This window comes from Lagopus leucura, unplaced genomic scaffold (genome assembly GCF_019238085.1).
Source record: "Lagopus leucura isolate 7727_CA_CO unplaced genomic scaffold, USGS_WTPT01 Super-Scaffold_100015, whole genome shotgun sequence".
NCBI lineage: Eukaryota > Metazoa > Chordata > Aves > Galliformes > Phasianidae > Lagopus > Lagopus leucura.
The window spans coordinates 9,587,517-9,607,785 of NW_024962269.1; the positions used below are offsets into that span (position 1 = coordinate 9,587,517).

General features: G+C 41.0%; 1 protein-coding gene across 2 annotated transcripts in view; it reads right to left on the reverse strand.

The window, feature by feature from the left end:
* LOC122182421 (cell migration inducing hyaluronidase 1) overlaps nt 1-20,269 on the reverse strand; it is a 101,840-nt gene that overhangs the window by 33,976 nt on the left and 47,595 nt on the right. Inside the window, exons 2-11 of one of the 2 annotated variants that reach the window (XM_042875686.1) lie at nt 16,198-16,308; nt 13,910-14,059; nt 13,094-13,232; nt 12,110-12,346; nt 11,543-11,722; nt 7,242-7,312; nt 6,585-6,680; nt 5,845-5,966; nt 3,531-3,672; nt 2,329-2,520 (exon numbers count right to left, since the gene is read on the reverse strand). In XM_042875686.1, the coding sequence (XP_042731620.1) occupies nt 2,329-2,520; nt 3,531-3,672; nt 5,845-5,966; nt 6,585-6,680; nt 7,242-7,312; nt 11,543-11,722; nt 12,110-12,346; nt 13,094-13,232; nt 13,910-14,059; nt 16,198-16,273 (1,405 nt within the window). In that variant the 5' untranslated portion in view covers nt 16,274-16,308. Of the gene's footprint in view, nt 1-2,328; nt 2,521-3,530; nt 3,673-5,844; nt 5,967-6,584; nt 6,681-7,241; nt 7,313-11,542; nt 11,723-12,109; nt 12,347-13,093; nt 13,233-13,909; nt 14,063-16,197; nt 16,309-20,269 lie in introns of both variants that reach the window. The other variant, XM_042875685.1, reaches the window with a different exon arrangement.

Here is a 20,269-nt window from a genome sequence, read left to right on the forward strand (position 1 = left end):
GCGTGGAAGCCTTTTCTCAGGAGGAGCAAAGCAGTCCTGAATAACTCACATCAGGAAAGGAAGCAGACATTTATGACAAGTGCTTTCCAAATGCAAATCAGAGCTGTGCACTGCTGCACAAGTACAGGGGGATGCTCACCTAGCACGGAGATACCACCCCCTGGCTCATTAGTGTTCCTTATCCTGTCTAATTGCACATCATGGCTCAGGGCAATGGATGTTAGGTGATGGTTAGGCATGGAGAAAGTCAGAGATCTCCTGGTTGCTAAAGACAGGACAACTCAGCCTTCCCTTGTTTTATTTCATCAATGCTGAACTTAGAATCAGGCAGATGATCTTATTTTCTGGTGAGAGTGTGCTTTTGCTACAAGAAAATTGGATGTGATTGTTACTACTGGACCAAATTTTGCCCTGATTTATATAATCAGTGAAATCCCATTGACGTCAATGAAGTTGCCTGGATATAAGTAAAGGCAGACTTTGGCTGCAGTGCTCATGTCATTTGTGGTAATAAAAGGAATGTCCTAATTCTCCTAAAGAGTAATTGGAGACCAAGAGCATAATTACTTTAACAAGTGTTTCCACTGCTTCTTTACTTGAAAATCACACTAACTTTTTTTGTAGTTTTTAACCCCTTATTAATTTCTTTAAACTAACTCAGTTGCTGTTGTTATAGAAGATAAAAACAAGATTTTTTCAGATCCATTAGATTATGGGAATTTCAAGAGATTTATTTCTATGTCATCTTTATTTTCACTGACAATCTTCCAAGATCATCTTCACGATGTAATTTGTAACATACTGGTCTGGTACAGTTTTTCCAACAGCTCAAAATTACTAAAGAAAAACATGCAACTTGGAGATGTGTCTTCTTTGAAACTACTAGTCATTTTAAGTCATAAGACTATGATACATTCATGCTGTGAATAATATTTTTCTTGGCTTGACGGGCAGCTCTCTTTCAGACTGTCTAACAATGAATGGCGAGAGCCCTGTGGGAGGCGGCTGCCAAAGGAAGCACATTCAATACCTTCCAGAAGATGTTGCATCAGAGATAATGCAGCTCTTTTCACAGAACCGAGCAAACTCCCAGGTGCACTGGATGTTCCAAGTGCCTCGATGGTTTCTCAGAAAGATCTTACTGAAAATGCTGACAAAACCTCTTCCTAAAGAAATTGCCAGAGCAGAAGCAAAAGATATGGTGACGTGCATGTTTCACAACCAAGCAAACTCTGCCATAAAAAATGGCTTCAGCTGTTACATGCTTTTATACTGTAAGATTGTGTAAGATTACGCTTGCTTTTGTAAAGCATGGCAACTGAAAGTTCATGTATTTACAAAAGATGCAGCTCACTTGATATTTCCGTGTTCTGCTCATCAGCATGCCAAAATCTAGCCCTGGAAGAAAAGGCCACCTCACAGACTCAAGTGCAGTTGCAGATTTTCCCCTTTGCATTTTACTTTCATGCTTATAGCAGAAACAGTATGTGCTTCATCATGGAAGTGTGTCTGAAGGTCACTTTACAATCACTAGACTGCAAGGTCCTCTCATCAAAAGCAATTTGTTCCAGATTTGAGCTAGTCACCTTCAACAGAAAAATGCTGAAACTCTGCAAAGCTTCCTGCTCCTTCTGCTCAGACTAATTTAGCAGCACTCTACAGCCTCCATTTCCTGTGGCTCAGGATAGTACATGTGCCACATGACTCCAGAAAAGTTTGGTTAATACATCACCTCAGAGCAATGCAGTCTAGAGACACAGCAAAAGAGAAACAGTAGCTTTAGTAGTAAAACAAAAATAAAATAAATCTAAAATGTAAGATTACTTGTCTTGTTAGATACAACTCTTTTAGGAAAATAGCCAGCTGGTCCATTACTTCATAGCCTTAAAATTTCTCACACTCGAATCCTCCCTTACCATGCTCCTCAGATCAGCTGTGCTCATCTCCTGCTTTCCAGGAAGTGATACATTTTTAAATACAGATATACAAAATTGAATGTTTCAAATACATGTCCAATGTTTGTCTCTATGAAATAAATGCATCCATTCAACAATAAGCTTGAGGACAAAAAAAAAAACCAAAGCAAAACAACAACAACAACAACAAAAAAAACAAACCCAGAGTCAGGTACGGAAAGGGAAGACAGAAAGGAACCAGAATCAAGATGATTTTCTACTAAGAAAATCACGTGTTCCCAAAAGTATCATCAGAGCTAGACATCAAATTCAGGTGTCTTTTAATTTTTTCTGATTCTTAATGGAGTTCACTCAGTGAAAATGATGGAATTTGTGAAATGCAACACTAATGTGACAAGAGGAATCACCTCACCTGCAACCTTGACCTGGGTGGGTCTGCAAGATGGGCATGGCAGTACTTGGAACTCCTCCGCCTGGTACATGGAGTAGTCAGTGCTTGCAACCACAATCCTGTCTCCAGGCTCCCATGAGCTCACATCATCCACCAGATTCAGCACCGTGCTGTTCACGTTGGTGTCAATGGTTACTGTAAGCTTTGGTTTCACTGCAAAGCCAAAAGGAAGGGTGGAGGACTCAGTTAATCTTATCACAAAGTGCCAGTCTTTTTTTTTTTTTTTTTTTTTTTTGCCTGGAGCACCACCAAAAAAGATGATTTCCTCATTCAGTATAAAACAGTTAACTCTTCCAATCATGCTTGTTACTGGCTTAAGCTTGGAATGCAAGCAAACAAGAAAGTGTTTTTCTGCCAGATGTGTGCAGGTGGATTTTCCACTAATCCCATGGCTACAATTTGAAGTAGCATTGAGTGGCTCATTTTCACCCCACCCACTTACTAGTAGCTCTTCTGGGTACTGGGCACTGTTATTTACTGCAGCCAAATGGTCTTCAACATAATGATTGTTTTTTTTCCAACAAAACAACAGTATTCTATCCTCCTCTTCCCACCAGCTGAGCACTCAAGAATCCTAAAGACCTGTCCTGTGGCCAAGTTATGCACAGTGGTGTTGGAATTAACAACTATAAAACAAAGTATTTCTTTCAAAACCTGTTGTCTTTGCACACAGTGATTGACTAATCCTACCTCATCCTAAAATGCTTCGATTGAAACTCAAGATATTTACGGGAAGGAACTTGTCAAGTGTTTTCCATGGTGCTGCTTGGCTTTGGAGTCATACTCTGCTTTCTCTGGTAGGGCTCAGGAACTTTTCCTGAGGTAAATCTACAGCCGTTGTATCTATGTTCACATCAATACTTCATCCAAAATTTCATCTTGAGAAATTACTGTAGTTGTTCTTCCATTGAACAGGAGTCAGTCATTGGAAGGCAGTATTTCTGCTTTTCGTTGGTCTGGTTTATACCTATACCATCTACCTTAAGCCAAGCACTCAATGGAGAAGACTCTGTGCCTCTGGACATCTGAAACAAGAACACTAGGCAAAATTCAAGTTCCTCATATGGCTTTTCTTTCTCAGAGATAAACTACTTCTACCTTTGAAGAGCCAACCCAGAGGACAGAGAGCACAAGTGTCTGGCTTTCGAACATGGAGCACATACCAGAGCTGCCACACAGGAACCGCACTCTGTAGTTCTGGCAACCTTCACCTGTCTGGTCCTTGCCATGGCAAAGAAACCGATAGTCGTGGCCGTTCTTGTAGAAAACCTCAGTGGTTAAAATAGTTCCATCGAGGGTCTCTGCCTGGAATGAGAACAGAAATATAAAATTGGTGATACGTTCAGACACTGATGTCATCCTAAAAGGCTTTTGCTTTGAGTGATGCGCAACAGTTGTATAACAAAATGGGATGATTGGTATGTGTGCTATCCAGCTGGCACTCCAGCTGGTGCTTCAGAACAGCTATTGTATGTGCTGACTGTGTAGATTACTGCTAGTTGTATGTGTATCTCCTTTATCTATATTAAGACCATGTGCTTTCTTGGATAGGAGTATTCTGAACTTCACTAACATCTGGTCTTGGTGCCCTAGATTTTCTTTTGGTATTTGTTTGAGATCAGATGACAACACTGAACACAGATGCTTGTACCCAAATGAACTCATGCTCTCAAACCTCTTTGCTGCACTCATGTCATTGCTGGTGGCTCAGCTATACCTGAACTTTGCAGAAGAACAAGAGCAGGGACTTCTTCTTTCAATGAGTCAGTAATAATTGCTCTCAAAGGAAAAAATAAAAAATAGAGCTGTTCCAGTAACCTTGCTCGAAAAGGAACAAGAAGAGGAGGGCTTTTCTCACATACAGGTACCAGCCTGTAGGGTTGGCTTGAGGAAACAGCCGCATCATACAAAGAAGTGGAGGGATGTGTAGCCTCTCCTGTGCTCCTGCTGGGGCAAAGTGTCACCCCTCAGGTCACAGTCCAGCTCCATAGCTTGACCCTTTCACAAAAATGCAACTAATTGCATTGGACAATCCAAATAACACATGCATTTTAACAAGGCAGCAGGAGATAAATTATCTTTCAATGAAAGGGCCTGATCCTGATTAATTCATTCATGCAGACCTTCCTTACTAATGCAGCCACACTGCTGCTGCAGATAGGATTAACACCATCAGCTGAAGGAATGTGCCTCTGGCTGCACTGTGCTTCTGTTATTATCATTGTATCTTCACATTTTCACGTTCAGCACAGTTGAAGCAGGCCAGCTGGTATAAATCAGTGTAACTTTAGGAATGCGATAACAAATGCCAGGTTATGCTACCTGAAGAATTGCCCTAAAATCTGCAGAAGCTAAAAAAAAAATTGTTTTGCTTTTAATGTTCATGGGGGAAAAAAAAAAAGTATCTATAATTTAACAGAACAGAGGAAAAAAAGGTTGATTCTGGCACAGAAGAATACATTTCTTGTTTCTCTTTCAATACACAAGCTAAAAGCGCTGTATCATAACGAACATCTGACCTCTGCTCTGAAATAAGTTGTCACTTCTAATTCATGTATATGGAAGCTGAAATGAATGTGGATTTGCTAAGGTCTGGCAAAAAGTCATAGGGCATTTTTTTCCTTTCTTTTCAAAGGAGATTCTTTAGAACAAGCAGGCCTGGAAACTTAGAGTCATACTGTCAGCATTCCCATTTACTTCAATAACTGCATTTGTGTGAAATCCACCAGTGGATGCAGGAACCTCAGATTCAACTTCCCACAGGTATGGAGTATTTTACTGGCTTTTGATAGGCAAAGCTTCTCTGGTACTTGTTTTAACAGGTAGATGGGTAAAGCATATGGCTAACACTTGCCAAAAGAAAACAAAGGCGCTTTGTTTTGATCATTTTATTTTTGCTTGAATAGGCTTCTGCAGTATCAGAAAAGATACATTTTTTCACCTCAGCCACATGGATAATTTTAATTTTTAGCATAATTTTAATGTTTAGCTCCAAATAGAATTCAAATTTCTTTCCAGAGGAAAAATAACAAACCACCAGTTGACTCCAAAAAATGGCTAAGCTCATTGGTATTTTTCCCAACTACTACAGCTGGTTGCAATACCATCTCATTACATTCTGTGATTAATTTTTGAGGTAGGGTCCACTCCAGAATCATTTAAAAACTTTGAAATTTTCATGTCTTATTTTTTTCCTACAAGCTTCCAGCAGGGAACCACATATTTCACGATAGCATCTGTGCTGTCCCTGACCCCATCTGCACTCCTTTTCATGCCAGAGCCAGAATTTACTGAAAGGAGCTTAATTCTACAAGCATTTGTCTCAAAACAGGACTAGACAGAACTTGTTGGTTATATATTACAGCTGGAAAATAATCAGTGTCTTTTATTTAGAAACAAAAGTTACTGACAAGCACAATATTTTGGGGGCTCTCATCTCACGCTGCCTCTCTAAAGCAAAGAGGTAAGCTGGCCTACCTGGATGTCAATGGGCTGCCTACAGATTTTATCGGGGTGAGCAGCTTTGAAGTCAGAAAGCTTCTCCATGTCTTTAGATCTTGCTTTCTCGGGCTTCTCAAACCACTCTGTCCATTCTACATCTGGAGACAAGTGCAAACAAGAAGAGTCATTTGAAAGTCACGCCTAATGAATGCAGCAAAAACACATGAAGCATAATTTGATCTCAGATATCATTCACAAGTTTCTTCTCTGATGATCTGATTCCTGCCTCTTCCTGCCACTCTGTCAGCCGCTTGTAATGATGCTGTGAAGTGCAACCAGCCAAAGGAGAGCAGAGTTATTAAAAGCTGCATAATTGGAGTACGCAGTATGAGCATTATTAATAGTTATGGCTTTTGGATCCGGTCCTCCTTAGCTGTCTTTTTGGATTTTCAGATCAAGTTTCAGTTACTGTATGTTGTCTGAAACATGGACATGATGACTATGCAGTCAGAAGAAATAAGAGGCTGTGTGTGATATCTTAGATCATAAGAGATGGAATTTCATACCCAGAGCAACAGAGGAAAATGAATGCCAGTTATCCAGAGAGTCCTGGAGACAATTGAGGAAAGAATCTGTGCATGTTCTTTACTTGGGTTAGCAGCAACATAAATAGCAACTTGCAAGCCCACTCTTCCCAAATAGCTTTGCAATAAAAAGGATGGTTCACCCTATTTATCAACTCTACCACAGAGTTAAATAGCAAACTGACCTCTTACCTTGAACCCACTCACTAGTCGAAGAGACATTAAAGAGTTCTCCATTCTCAGCTTTGAATAGTTTGAATACTTTGGCCACAGCTGACCCTTTGTGACCTGTTTTTTAAAAATGGTAAAAATCAATGAATGCACTCAAAAAATGTCAAAACTGAAAAGGTAATTTTCCATGTGTATATATGCATAATTCGGGTTTATTATCCAGATTTAGCCTAGTATAACTTCCATTAAAAAGTTATTGAAACTTCAGGTGCTGGACAATCAGGAGGATTCAGCTTGCAACAAAGTTGTTTTATGGAGAGATTTTGAGGCTACCAATGCAGGACAAACTGATTAAATCTTCAGTTGGTGTGAACTGGGCTTGGTTCATAGCTTTTTGTCAAAGAGGGAGGCAGAGGCTGAGCTCAACTGAGTTACAAGGATTTACACTGGTACAGTGTAAAACTTTTATTTCATGGTTCAGATGACCGAGGTTATACCCCACGCTTTGATGCTTCAGCTGCATTAATTGAAAGCAGTAAAATATGAAGAGAGCATTCAATTAAATATCTCTAACCATCAATTGTTCTTAGCTTGATGTAAAGCAATGTCAAATGAGAACATCATTGACCAAGTTTAACTGCGAGTAACTTCCAAGACAGTATTTTGTGCATGAATTACCTTGATATTCAATGTGGTCTTCAACAGAAGAGGAGGGATTTCCTTTAACGGTGATAAAACTCCATGGATGCCTGGAAAATCAAAATGAGAAATGATCAAATTATGCCATGCACTTGGTGCTCATTTTTTATAGCTTAATGTTTTTACGTTTCCCAGCAGCTCCACGTTCAGAACAGTCTGATTGATGTGAAACGCAATTTGATTGAAATTAAAAATATCTTAAGATTTTGTATTTCTTCAGTAAATATACCACAAGATAAAGAAGCTCAAAGACAAATCCTTGCTCAATACAGTGCATTTCTCTTTTAAAATCTTTAAGGGGGCTTGTGTGTGACAGATGCATAGGACACCAGCAGCTCCTTGGGGAGACTGAAAATCTTTCTTTCTGTGTGTGCAACAGAGAATACAATTAAAAAAAAAAAAAAAAAAAAGCACAGTTCTGCTTAAATAAATTTAGCTGCTGAAACGTTGTATATCACAATTGTCTTTGGAATGACATATGAGAATTTCTAATAGAGTGGCTGGCAAAGGGCAATAAAAAAATACCTAGATAGTGTGTGGGTGTCCAGTTTCCTCATTTTTAACATTGAATGGAGACAAAGGTTTATGAGTCTGAATTGTCCATTCAAATCTGATCCTGTGTCAGAAATAAGTTCATTACTGCCTGATAGTTATTGGTTGAGTAGGTTCAATAGCTATCAGCAGTACTGGAAAATGAACACATGGCTGAGTAAGCAATGGAGACAGAGACTAAAGTACCTCCCAGTGCTGGAGATGAACCCAATTAGTGGGGGTCAAGAGGGAATTTCATCTCTGAAATAGAAGAAATTCTGGCATACCAGCTCTTAATGACTAACAGAATAATAAATATGCTTTTAGAGTGGTAGAGGGAGGCTCGCCCTTACCCTGGATTTAGCAAACAACCCCCAGATTAAATCATGTCTTTGTCAATGAAAATACCCAGAGGTTTCAATAGCATCAAGATGCACCCCTGAGTCTTACCGGTCACTTTACATTTACCACCTGCTGGCATAAGTGAAGTTACAAGCTGCTCTGGGACTTCAGAAGAAAACACAGACATTGACAGAAAGTCTCTACAGCGTGCTCAGATCCCTGCCAGCGCCAGCTGGGCTTTGCTGAGGGTCACAGCCCTGTGCTGCAGGGGAGCACTGGCCCACCCCCATGCCCTGCCACATCCCCACAGCAAGGCGTTCCGAATGGAAAGTCCTCAGCCCCAGCACAGGACAGGCTCGAGGGAAACGGCCAGCATAACAACCTGGGAGCCTGCCAGCCAGCCAGATGCCGGAAAACTTGCCTGTGCCAACTGCCAACGGCACTGTTGGGCTGTGATCTCCATCCAGGGAGAGGAGGGGGTGGAGAAAGGAAAGACACTTTATCACTCAGCAGGAAAGATAAGTCTTTTTTTTTTCTTTTTTTTTTTAAACCCGTGGTCACCAAATTCAAAGCAAATGGCAAAAAAAGATGAGGGTCCCACAATAATCTAATAATCCAAAATAATGATCTAAAGAAAAAAGAACCTAGCTAGTTCTGCAACTCAAAGTTTGGTTCCATTTCATGTGTTACAATACTTGTTTGTCTCAGTAAGTTTATCACATAAACAATCATGAAGTCTTTCAACCCTTACACATAGACACATGCAATCTGTTTGGGCTATACGAAATGAAGGGACCAGTAAGGCCAGAGCCAAACCAGTGTTATTTGGGTGGGGTTCCAAAGAGAACAATTGTGTCATCAAGCACTGAAAAGCCTTCTTTTAATTCATTAGTTGAAGAAATAAAAAAAACTCATGCTTAAAGAGCAAATTCACTTTTCAAAGGAACAGTAATAGAAGAAGAATCATAGAATTGGAATCATAGGGTTGGAAGGGACCTCTAGAGATCAAGTCCAAATTCCTGCAGTTCTCTACAGTAGGTTGAACAGAAAAGCATCCAGGTGGATCTTAAATATCTCCAGAGAAGGAGACTCCACCACTTCTCTTGGGCAGCCTGTTCCAGTGCTCTGTCACCCAAACAGTAATGAAGTTTATCCTCATGTTCATATGGATCTGCCTACGTGCCAGTTTGTGCCCGTTACCCTGTGTCTAGTCACTGCACACCACTGGAAAAGATTATGCTTGCATCCTAATGTTCTGGACTCAGCAAATAAGCAACTGAAACTCTGCCAGGAGCACAGAACCTTTTTTGCATAAATCAGCATTGCTCGTTGTCTCTTCTACAGCAATGGGGATTTGTATAACTTTATAATCTGGTTGAACATGGTGTAATTGGTGATAGGAATTTGTCCATGTAACTCCCTCCACCACCACCATGAGAAAACAGCCCAGCCTATGGCTCAATAGCCTGATTCATATGGCACCTCAGAAAATATGAAATAGAAATTATCTATCTCAAATTAGTAGCTGGGTTTGACACCATTTTTGTCTTAGTATTGCCCAAGGTCAATCCCAGCCATGAGAAGATCTGATAACACGGCGCTGGACTGGCCTGCAAACCCTGAATCCGAGCAGTGAGACATGCATGGGCATGCTAGAAATTAAAATCCATCCTCTTTCCTTCCTTAGAGCCTTCTTTTACCATATGGGTTGAAGTGTGTACAATTTTCTCATCCTGATTCTTTTTTAAGATTCTCCAAAAATTTCTGAAAAGCACCTGAACTTCAAGTATATACATCCCTAATAAGAGTATAGGTGTGTGGAAGGGAAACCAATAGGTCTAAATGTTGTCACGCTGAAGTAAAGCAGAAGTTCTATTTGCATAAGGAAAAAACCTGGATACATCCAACAAAATCGTGTGTCTTCCACCCTGCCATCTAATTGCCTCTGTAAATGTCACAGCAGCTGCCATTCAGACAATTTTTCACAGTTTTTGAACATAACCACTTAGAACAGCCCTAAAAATGCAATTTTTAAACTTTGCACCACAGTACAGATAGTTTTGCACATACCAGTATGCTGGTGAGAGACAGTATTTACCAACCCCTGCTACTTTGTGTTACCCACCGTGTCTGTTATTTACATAGGGAAATATTGTGGTATTAGAGATAACAGCATGACAATGATTAGCTTTCTGACTACATACAGCAGCAGTGCTGAAAGTCACACTTCAATACAAGAATTTCTATGTATTTCCTTTATAAGCATTTACAGCAAAGTGAGAAACTAGCATTAAAACACCACAGTGGCCTAAAAACATCAAGAACAACTTACTGTTATAAACATATGGGAACACCATCAATTTATTCCTGCTGCAGAATTGGGAAAGAAAGCATAATGTTCAAAAATCCTTTCCTGTATCCAAAATTTTGGTCTTTAAAAAGAAACCCATCAGGCTACTGGGCTTTAATGCGAGTTCTGAGTATATGAGAGATAGGGTTGGACTGATGGAGGTAGCTGTGCTTGGAGACTATTTCTGCAGCTTTGTGTCTCTGAAATGCACTGCCTGGTGCACACAAGTCCCTGTAGTATTTTATACAGCCTCTTTATTAACTGCCCCAAATGTTGCTCCATCTGCACATGCCAACTGACACTTGTGTGCTCCCATAGACTGCTCTTCAGAATCTTTTCTCCATGCAAGGCAGATACGTTTTTTCATGTTTTGCAGTGACCCCCTCAGTGACAGCACAGTCCACAGAGGAACACACACAGAACAACAAAAAGAGAAAAAAGTGCCTATATAAATTTAAATAAACACCAAAAATATAAATGTTACAGTTGGGTGAGTAGCAAAAAATCTCAGCAATGCATGTGCCAACACAGACACCATATTTGTCACAGAAGTATTTACAGTCCACAGCATAAATTCATGCATGCTAAATTTCTGTGCTGCCAACTCCTTAAATAAGTATTAGACAAGATGACAAATATACTGTATAGATACCTACATGCATTTAGCCAGGGTTACACTGCTATTATGCTACTCTCCTTAATGTTCAACCCATTCTATCCAATGTGTGTATGCAGATATGCTTCTTAAATCTTTGAGGGATGGCTTGAGAATAAATAGGAATGATTAACTTGTAGGAATAGTATCTTGGAAAAACATCATTTTAAATACGAATAAATATGCTTCTCCTCAGTTGCTAATAAAAATACCCAATATAGACAATGAGTGCATCTTGAACTATCTAATTAACTGCTAAAACCTCCTGTTGAAAAGTTTTCCTGTTCTTTTTTTTTTTTCATGTGAAAGAACTTTGTGCCTTTGAGAGAGTGGAATTATTTGGACATCTGAGAAGCATAATAAAACCTCTGTTCTGGGAGAACTGGCAGGACTGGCACATACCTAAACCCAAGGTGGAGGAAATGCTTGCTGCCCAGTTTGGTCATTGCTTTCCTGGCTGAGTCGTCCAAGTTTCTGGATCCCTCGTCGTTCACTGCTACTGACAGGATCATGCCATTCGCAACTCTGTCCAAATACTGGGCAAGACGTTTGCTTTCCTCTTTTGCTCGGTAGGTATCAAATCTAAAATGATAAAAAGATACAAAAAAAATTTACTTCAGTAAGATCACAGCTCTAAAGAGCATTACAGAATTAAATAAAAAGTGCTATAAAGAAATATCCCTTTTGTATTGTTTATAATAATGACATTATCCCGTTGCAAAATCGCTTCTCTGGAATGATACCTTACAGGTTTCTATTCAATCAAATTGATTAAGGTCCATTTGACACAATAGCTAGACAATAACACTCTGTTTGCTCTTTGGTTTTGGAGATGAGTGATCTAGAAAGAATTGTATACATGTGCAGTAGCACTCATTTGAAGTAGATGATAAAACATGCTTCTGATCTTGCTGAGAAGCTGTTCCAAACCTGTTTCCAGAGATTCTAGATAGCTGTGAAGACACTCACCTGTCTGAATGGACAACGGCCCCCATCTTTGGGTCAATCACATGGACAATGACACCCCGATGGCCCCAGCTCCTTTCAAAGTAATATCCGCCTTCTTCCATGCCACCAGGATGAAGAGTCTTGTTTAAGAAAGTCCAGGACAGCTTTTTCTTGCCATGGATCTCAAGAATGCCACCCTCACTCACACCAATGTACTTCCGCCCAAAGTAGGGATTGGGCTCGCTGCCGTCATCCGCTCTGCATCACAGAGGGAGGAAAAGATTATCTTATGATTTGCAGAGTAAAGAAGCCTCTGCCCTTCTTTTGTTATGTCCCAACAGAGAAGTGTCATGACTAGCAATGCATTTCCTTCAACAAACCCAAGAATCAGTAGCTGCTTACACTCTACAGTAAGTAAATGATTTGAAATGATTCTAGCAACTACAAAAGATCAGGAGCAATCTGGAACTCAAATTATATGTTACGCAGGACTAACAACACATTTTTTGAATTCCATAGGAAGTTAACGTAGCAAAAATTTGGTAGATCTTATTTGTTGTTAAATATGAGTTTGGCATCCTTGAAAATCAGAGAGATCCTGCACCAAGCTGCAAGGCATAAACATCTTATCCTTTGGCTCACCTACTTCTCATTCTCATGCAGAAATAAAAGATGCTGAAGGAGGAATTTCAGAATAAATTAAATCTTTAAGCTTTGAGCTTATTGAGGAAAATCCATTAATCAGCCCGAGTGGCTGCAATATACTTGCTGCTTTTTGGGCATGTCCAAGCACAGTAATGTGCATTCCCCAGTAAGATTTGAAATCAAAACCAAAACTGTGTCATATTATTAAAGACCATTTAAATTGTTTAATAAGCTACTGAGCTTTCCACAAAGCACAGGTCATAATGTATTCGACAAAATGCAACTTTAAAAAACATTTTGTTCCCTGTTGTGGAAGAGACATACTGGAAAGCTATGAGCTATTTCATTGTGCATACATACCTCCCGTATAAGATGATAACCACATTGCCTTGGTAAGGGCACATCTCACTGCCGATCCGTAACTCTCCATTATTTTCAATGAGTATATATCTAGTACGCAAAATGATAGGCTGTACATCGTCTTTAATGATCAGTTTTCCTATGTAGAAAGAGTTATGATATTTGCTTTAACACACAGCAGCTCACCAGAGGTCGTGACACCATTGTGCTACGCTCAGAGCTGGGGTCTCACCTGAAATTTTGAAAAATTCTGCCTTTCCTCCCCTAAAACAGCTCTCAGCAGAAATTCTGAAGATTTTACCTATTATTTACTCAGTTCAACTCTTGGAGAATACAAATAAGATTTATATGGAAGAGAACTCACTCAAAACTGAGACAGAAATTCAGAGTTAACATGAATAACAGCTATTTGTACTAGCAGTCAGCAGCAACACTATGCCTCTGTCCTTGGAGATAAAAAGGCACATATGTATCTGCCCAGTCCAGAGACCCTGAGAACATTGCATTATTTTATCAGTACAATAATACAACAAAAAAATGCTTTTGAAGCAAAACATGGAATTAATGAGTATACTGAGGTACTTTTGTAAATTCTCCAGAAAATATGACAAATAATTAATTATGATGGCTAGAGAACTGATAGCATCTCAGCTACCACCCACCCTTGTACCAAATTAGAGCCAGCTTTGTCCAGCAGCCAGCCAGTTCCCAGGAAGCAGTAGGAGCCTCTCCCAGCATGAGGCAGAGTGATTTAAACAGCTGAAGGGGAAAACACTCCTCACCCAGCATTGCCAACTTGAGGGCAGTGTGTTTTACCTCCATCCATGATGTGGATTGAGCGGACAGTTGCTGAAGATGAGAGGAGGAGCTTCCTGCCATTGCGGATTTCGATGTGGTTTTCTTCGTTGTGACCTGGGTTCCAGATTTCTAGCTCAGGATCCTTGTCAGGACATGCCACAGCTGCTTCTGCTGGATAAAAGTGAGGAGCAGTTACCTTGTTGTGTTAAGTGCAAGATAGAAAACTCTACATCTGGGCATCTATAAGCTCCGTTCTCAGCACCCCCCTTTGCTGCTTCCCTGGAACACAACGATAGCCCAGTGCAGCAGAGTACATGTGTCCTTACCTTACCATTTAAGCTGCATAGTTGTGTTTGGGTTTTTTTTGTTTTCTGGGAGTGTGCAAAAACATGCTATGCTGCAGAAAACTGCCAGAGAAAAGGCTGGAATTCTGACCTTCCTACAGTGACACTCTGTCTGTTCACACACATCTGGAAAAAAGTCTTTCACAGGCCCAGGGAAGAGGTTGATGAAAAATTAAAACAAGAATCGCTCCTAAAAGTGCCACCTGAGGCCTGAAAATCTTTGTTAAAAAAATATTGAGATATGTTTGCAAACTGTTTTTAGTGGTGATAGGAAGTAAAAGTGCTCAAACTCTCAACAAAGCACCACACACCTGAGAATTGCCAGTACATGCAGAAAGAGCAATAGGAATTCCACAAGAGAGACTCCAGCTTCATGAACTTCTTCAGACAGAAGCGATAAGGACTTTGAGTTCCCTCATCTCTGTGCATGGGTTTGGTTATAGATTGCAGTGACGTAATAGATAAACTGTGCTCATATCGAGTCCCAGAGACTCATGTTAAAAATATTTACTTAAGATAAAATATTTCCCTGATATAATCTCACCCAACATGTGACTTTCAAATCTTATTCTAATCGATAAAACTCACAAGTGCAGAAGTCCCATGTATCATGCATATTTTCTGAGGCTGTAAACCTTTCTAATCCTGGGAAACTGGGGTCAATGGAAGTTTGAACAATGAGCTTTTTGCAATCAGAAAGGCTTGGGAGCTCTGACCTGCTCTCCAATTCGTATCCTTTAAAACTAAACCACCATATGAAAAGTACAGAAGCCACAAATCAATGATGACAGATGTGGGATGCATCCCCTGCCTTCAGCAGAATTTTGGCTCTGTCACTCAGTAGAATTTTTTGTTTGTTTTTACCCCATGGAAAGTATTCTTTCAGTCAATGGCAAGGACTGAAAATGTGGATGCATGCAAGGAAACGTGCTGGTGCTGATGCCGTTGATGGAGGCTGTTGTGTGTTACCATTGTGAAACTCAACATACATCTGTAATTCCACACCAATAGAAACAAAATTATCCACCTGCATTCAGTTTCTTCTCAAATTCCTCTACTAGCTCCATATCTTAAGAAAACAAAAAAATTGGACCAATCACTGCCTTGATAACTCAATTAATATCAATTAAATACCAATATTAAAGGTGAGCAAGCAACATATGTCTTGGTTCTCTGAGTCAAATACTGATCAGCATCCAGGGCCTGATTTTGACACTACTTGTGCCAGCCAGAAACTGGAAGTGTATTGCATGTCAGCCACACTTTTTCTCACTTAAAAGGGTTGTTCTGGGTTCATTCTAGAAGACACACAGAATTATAGTTGAAAACAATAAATATTTCAGGCAGAAAATGGGACTTGCAAACAGATGCTCAGAGATGACTGTCATATACACTGACAATAAATTCATTTGCTAATGATGAGACAACAAATAAAACCAAAAGCAGTTGTTCATATGTAGAGTTGTAATTTATCAACTAGATTCCAGGAGGTATTTCCAGCTTCCCTTTCTCCTGCAACTGCTTATGCAATGGGCTGCTTGTAGGGAACAGAAACCAAGGGCATGGATACCTCAGCTTTTCGCTGACCACGTCTGTACTTGGACACTGCAGCAAAATCCTTGCCACCCGCAGCCACAGCTATGAGGACTTGAGTTTTTTTCTTTGCTATTTCTTTGTGATGGTTTGCTAGATTTTGATAATGCTTGGCAGAGCCGGAAGGCTTCCTGTGGGTACTTTCACCTGCTGAGAAATTTCACTCTTTGCCACTCCAGCTGCTTTAATTCTGGAATATTGGCAACTCAGAAAAACGCTTTTCTCCTGAGGTTTCACACCTTGTTCTTGGCTTTTCTTATAAGAAATTGGATTAAGGAGTGAAAAGTTGCTCAAAATACACCAATAATGTCGTTATTTAAAAACAGTGTTACAAACCGTGCCCTTTTTCCCTGTGACAGGAGAACTTACCTGTGCTTGCAGAAGACGCTACTAGAAGAAAAAAAACAAGGCTTTCAGCCAGATACTTGGAGGTAGGTAGAGCCATTCTTCACGATTTCTCTGGGTAGATACCTTGGATACCTGCAAAGACAGAATATGAAGAAAATGTGTCTCTATTGTTTTCTAACTCATGCAAAAATTATTCCGTGCACAAAGCAATGTCATATCCAGCTCTATGACATCCCACTTCCACTCCCATTCAGCTCAGTGACTAACACCTTCATGCTGCTTAGGAACCAATCCAAGCAGAGCAAGAAGCCAAGGGCAGCTTCTCACCTTTTGGTTTAGGATAAACCCACTTGGGAATCCAAATAGACACTCAGAAAGTAACCACTAAAAGTAACTAAAAAACGCCTTAGGAATGCAATATAAACACATAAAGCTTCAAGACTCTCTAGAGCTGAGTATTCACAAGTGCAAAAAAAGTAATGAAACACAATGGAGAAGGCATTTGCAGAGTGACAAGTCTGCGAGGAGGAACATCTTGGTGGGACCTTCTTTCCACCTCACTACTGACACAATTTTTGCAAGTGATTTTAGCACACCCCCAAGCTAAAATCATAGTGAAACTTTCAGACTGAAGCATGCAGTTTTTCAGATTTCTGATCCAACAAAACACTGTCTGTTTAATCTGCCAGCCTATAATTCTGTTGCAAAACCCAGGATTGCTTTTTGAAACCAGTCTACCTAATATTGTTTTATTTCTTCTGTAGGCAAACCCAGGCAAAAACAAACAAGTAGTGACAAAAAAGCCTAAGTTAAAATTAACATGATTCTCTCCGGCAGGCCTGAGCAATCGATTCTGCAACTCTTGGCAATGTACTGACACGTGTGGTCACACTGAGATATGAAGACCCACTGCTATAGATGTCCAGTGCTCTACTTAAAAGCAGTATTTAAAACTCATGCACAATCCGTGGAACTGTTAGGTTTTACCATGTAGGCCAACATTGGTAGAATGTTAAAATCTATTTGTAGCCATGCCACACCACAGTGACAAAATACGATAAATGTATTCATCACAAAGCTTAGACGCCAAAAAAGCAATCGAAAGAAACTCCAGGGTGCTCCAGTTTCTTCAGGACAATGAAAAAAAAAAAAAAAAAAAAAAAGCACGTGTTATTTTTTAGGTCACTTGTTAATGTAAAACAAACAAAAACATGTGAATAAGATATGCAAAAAACCGGAGTTTAGTCTGGAACAAATTTTACAGTGTAGATATGCAGAACATATGTCTGTGCTCTTCTCTTCCTAAAGGTGATGCAGCTTGAAGTACAGTGGTACATTCAAAACACATGTAATCCAGTGACTGTATTAAAAACAGCATTTGAACCAAATTTGTCAGGAAACATTCCAGCAGGAAAATGTTTGCTTATTTTGGTATAGTGTAATTGACAGCCATGTGCTTGGTCACAGCATAGACATGGCACAGTCTGTCAGGTGCTGAAATGCTGTTAGAGAGCAGTAGAAAAGAGGAATGCACTTAGTAACGCTATAACTTTAAATGATATACATTATCAGAGAGCAATAACATGGCCATGGAATTTGTGCCAGAACCAGGCTGCACGTGTCTGACATTTTAACAGCACTTACCATCAACATACGATAAGCCAGGGCTCTGTTAGAGGAGCACTGTTAGTGGTATGCCCAGAGTACAGCAGTCATCATGAAAACGTCAAGGTTTATTAGCGATTACTACACAGCTTAATCTGCAAATACAATCACTAAATTCTGCTTTAACGACAGAGGAAAGCTGAACGACGGGTCGGATGGATATTGCAGACAAACAGCGGTCCTTATGGTGCAGGCGCAGCTGCACAAAGCCAGATACCCTCTGGTAAGCTCCGGGTCATAAAAATCAGATGATATTCACAGAAATTAAAAAGAGACTGCATTTTTGACAGTGATGGCATGCATCTGCTTGCCTGTTGCTTTGTAGGAAGTAAAGAAATGGCTTGGCCCTGGCCCATTAAAAACTGCATGCCCTTAGGAGCGTCGCTGTTAGAAGAGGGCAATAGACCTCACTGTGCACAACGGCAACCTGTAGCAAACTTGTAGGAAAATAACAAATCTGACAGACTTCACCTTTTAGAAAGCCAAGAATGGCACTGTACTTACCACCAGGTTGTGCAAGATGGCCGTTGCTTTTATATCCCCACTGGCTCCCAGGGTGCTGCTTCCCTGATTACATCCATCCTCATCAAAGGAGAGCAAAACAAGCAATCACACACTGAAAATTCTTGTCATGTTTGGAGGCACCCGTTGTACACAAGGCTCCAATATTTTTCTACTGTCTGATCTGCTACAGCTCAAAGAGCACCCTGCTTATTTTGTGGCTGCAGCAGGGTGTTTGATTCAGCTTTCCGTGAGCCCAAGTTCATTGCAGTGTTAGTATTAACTGGCACTCAGGTTGGAAAGGCTGGGAGCTGAGAGGGCCAAGGAGAACAGCTTCTGTTGCGAGCGCTGACTCCTCTGATTCAGCTCTGACTAACGTGGTGTCAGTAAAGTGTGGTTTGGAGGACAATCATCTCAGGAATTTTCCGTCAAAAGCTCTCAGCTAAGCATCTTCCCCAGACACAAACAGCGACATGTTTGATTTTACTATGAGAGGAGGAAGGGGTAGTGACTCTTTCCATTAATGTCACCTGCTGGAGAGGGTTCAGGAGCAGCTCTCTGCTGCCAGCCAGCCGGTTCCATAGCTCGCTGCTCAGAGCCACGTGGGAACACAGCGGCTGCACTACATCGCACTTGAATGAGCGCCACGTCGCTGAGTTCAGCTCTGATGTAACCCACTCCGTCAACAAATCTCCCCTCGGATTTAGGCACTCTGAAAGCCTAAGGGCCATGTGAGCGTCCTGCTCAGTCTATCATCTCCAGTGTTTCTCAAACACCATCTGTGACACCTCTCTTGGGTGAGAAAAGCTCTTTCATCTGGCCATTAAAAGCTGCCTGGCAATGGCCAGTGGGACTCATATCCCTGGATCTGGCAAGGCAGATGCTCTGAAATGATTCCCAGCTGCTGGATCTTTCCAAATAGTGAACAATACCAGCAGACAATGCTAAAAGTAGATACAGGAAACCGTTAGTCCCCAGCTGGCTGCTACTGCAGGTGTCAGCAGCGACACTGTACTAGAAAGCACACTGTGTAGGCAGGAATCCCCATCCACATTGCTCCATGCAGTTTTAATGCTGGAAGCAACACAGAGCAGACAGCCCTGGGGGTAAAAAAGTACAAATGGTCCAAGGAATTTGGGTTGTTCCAGGCTTAGTGGTAGGGTCCTCTGGACACTCCAGTGCCCAGATGGTAGAGCTGAGCCCTCCAGGGTGGCCTCAGCACCTTGCACGGCCAGGGAACAACCAGCCAAGCCTCTGAACAGAATTTTAAGCAAGTAACTCCTGATACAGGGTATTTTAAGATGCTTTTTAAAACCAGCTTTTTAAAACCAGCATCTGCTAAAGAGGAGGCTCCTACCTGGTATGTCCAGCAGGGACATTAACCACACAAACACAGCAAGGATGGGAGATACACAGCAGATCCCTAATGTCCCCCAAAGAAGATATCAAATAGGAGCAAGAAATCTGCATGCACCCTGACTACTACAAGAGAGGCCACATACCAAGCAGGGATGTGGAGCCATACCCGGAGAAGTGTAAGGAAAGCTCACGTGAGCGTGGCTGTCCAAGTCACCTAGTAGCCCAGTGGGCAGCAGACTCTCTCCTTCCTGCTCTGGGCAGCCAGACCTGGGCCCTCAGCCTGCTGTAACCAGAATAAAGGAAATATGAGCTGATGCTGAGCTTTTCCTGGTTCATTGGCTAGGTCTGAAGAGCTGCTGCATATTTCCTCATCTAAATGCAAAGATGCCAACTTAAGTTTGGCAGCTGATTCTTCAGAAGGAGGAGCTGTTTAATTAGCGCCTCTGCTCCCTCCGTGCTGACACTGCACAGCAGCAGCTGTCCTCTCACCCTGATCAGGAAATTTTGCATTTTAACCCCAGCTGGGAAGACAGATTTTATGAGCGGGTTTGCCTTTCGAATCTGAGGA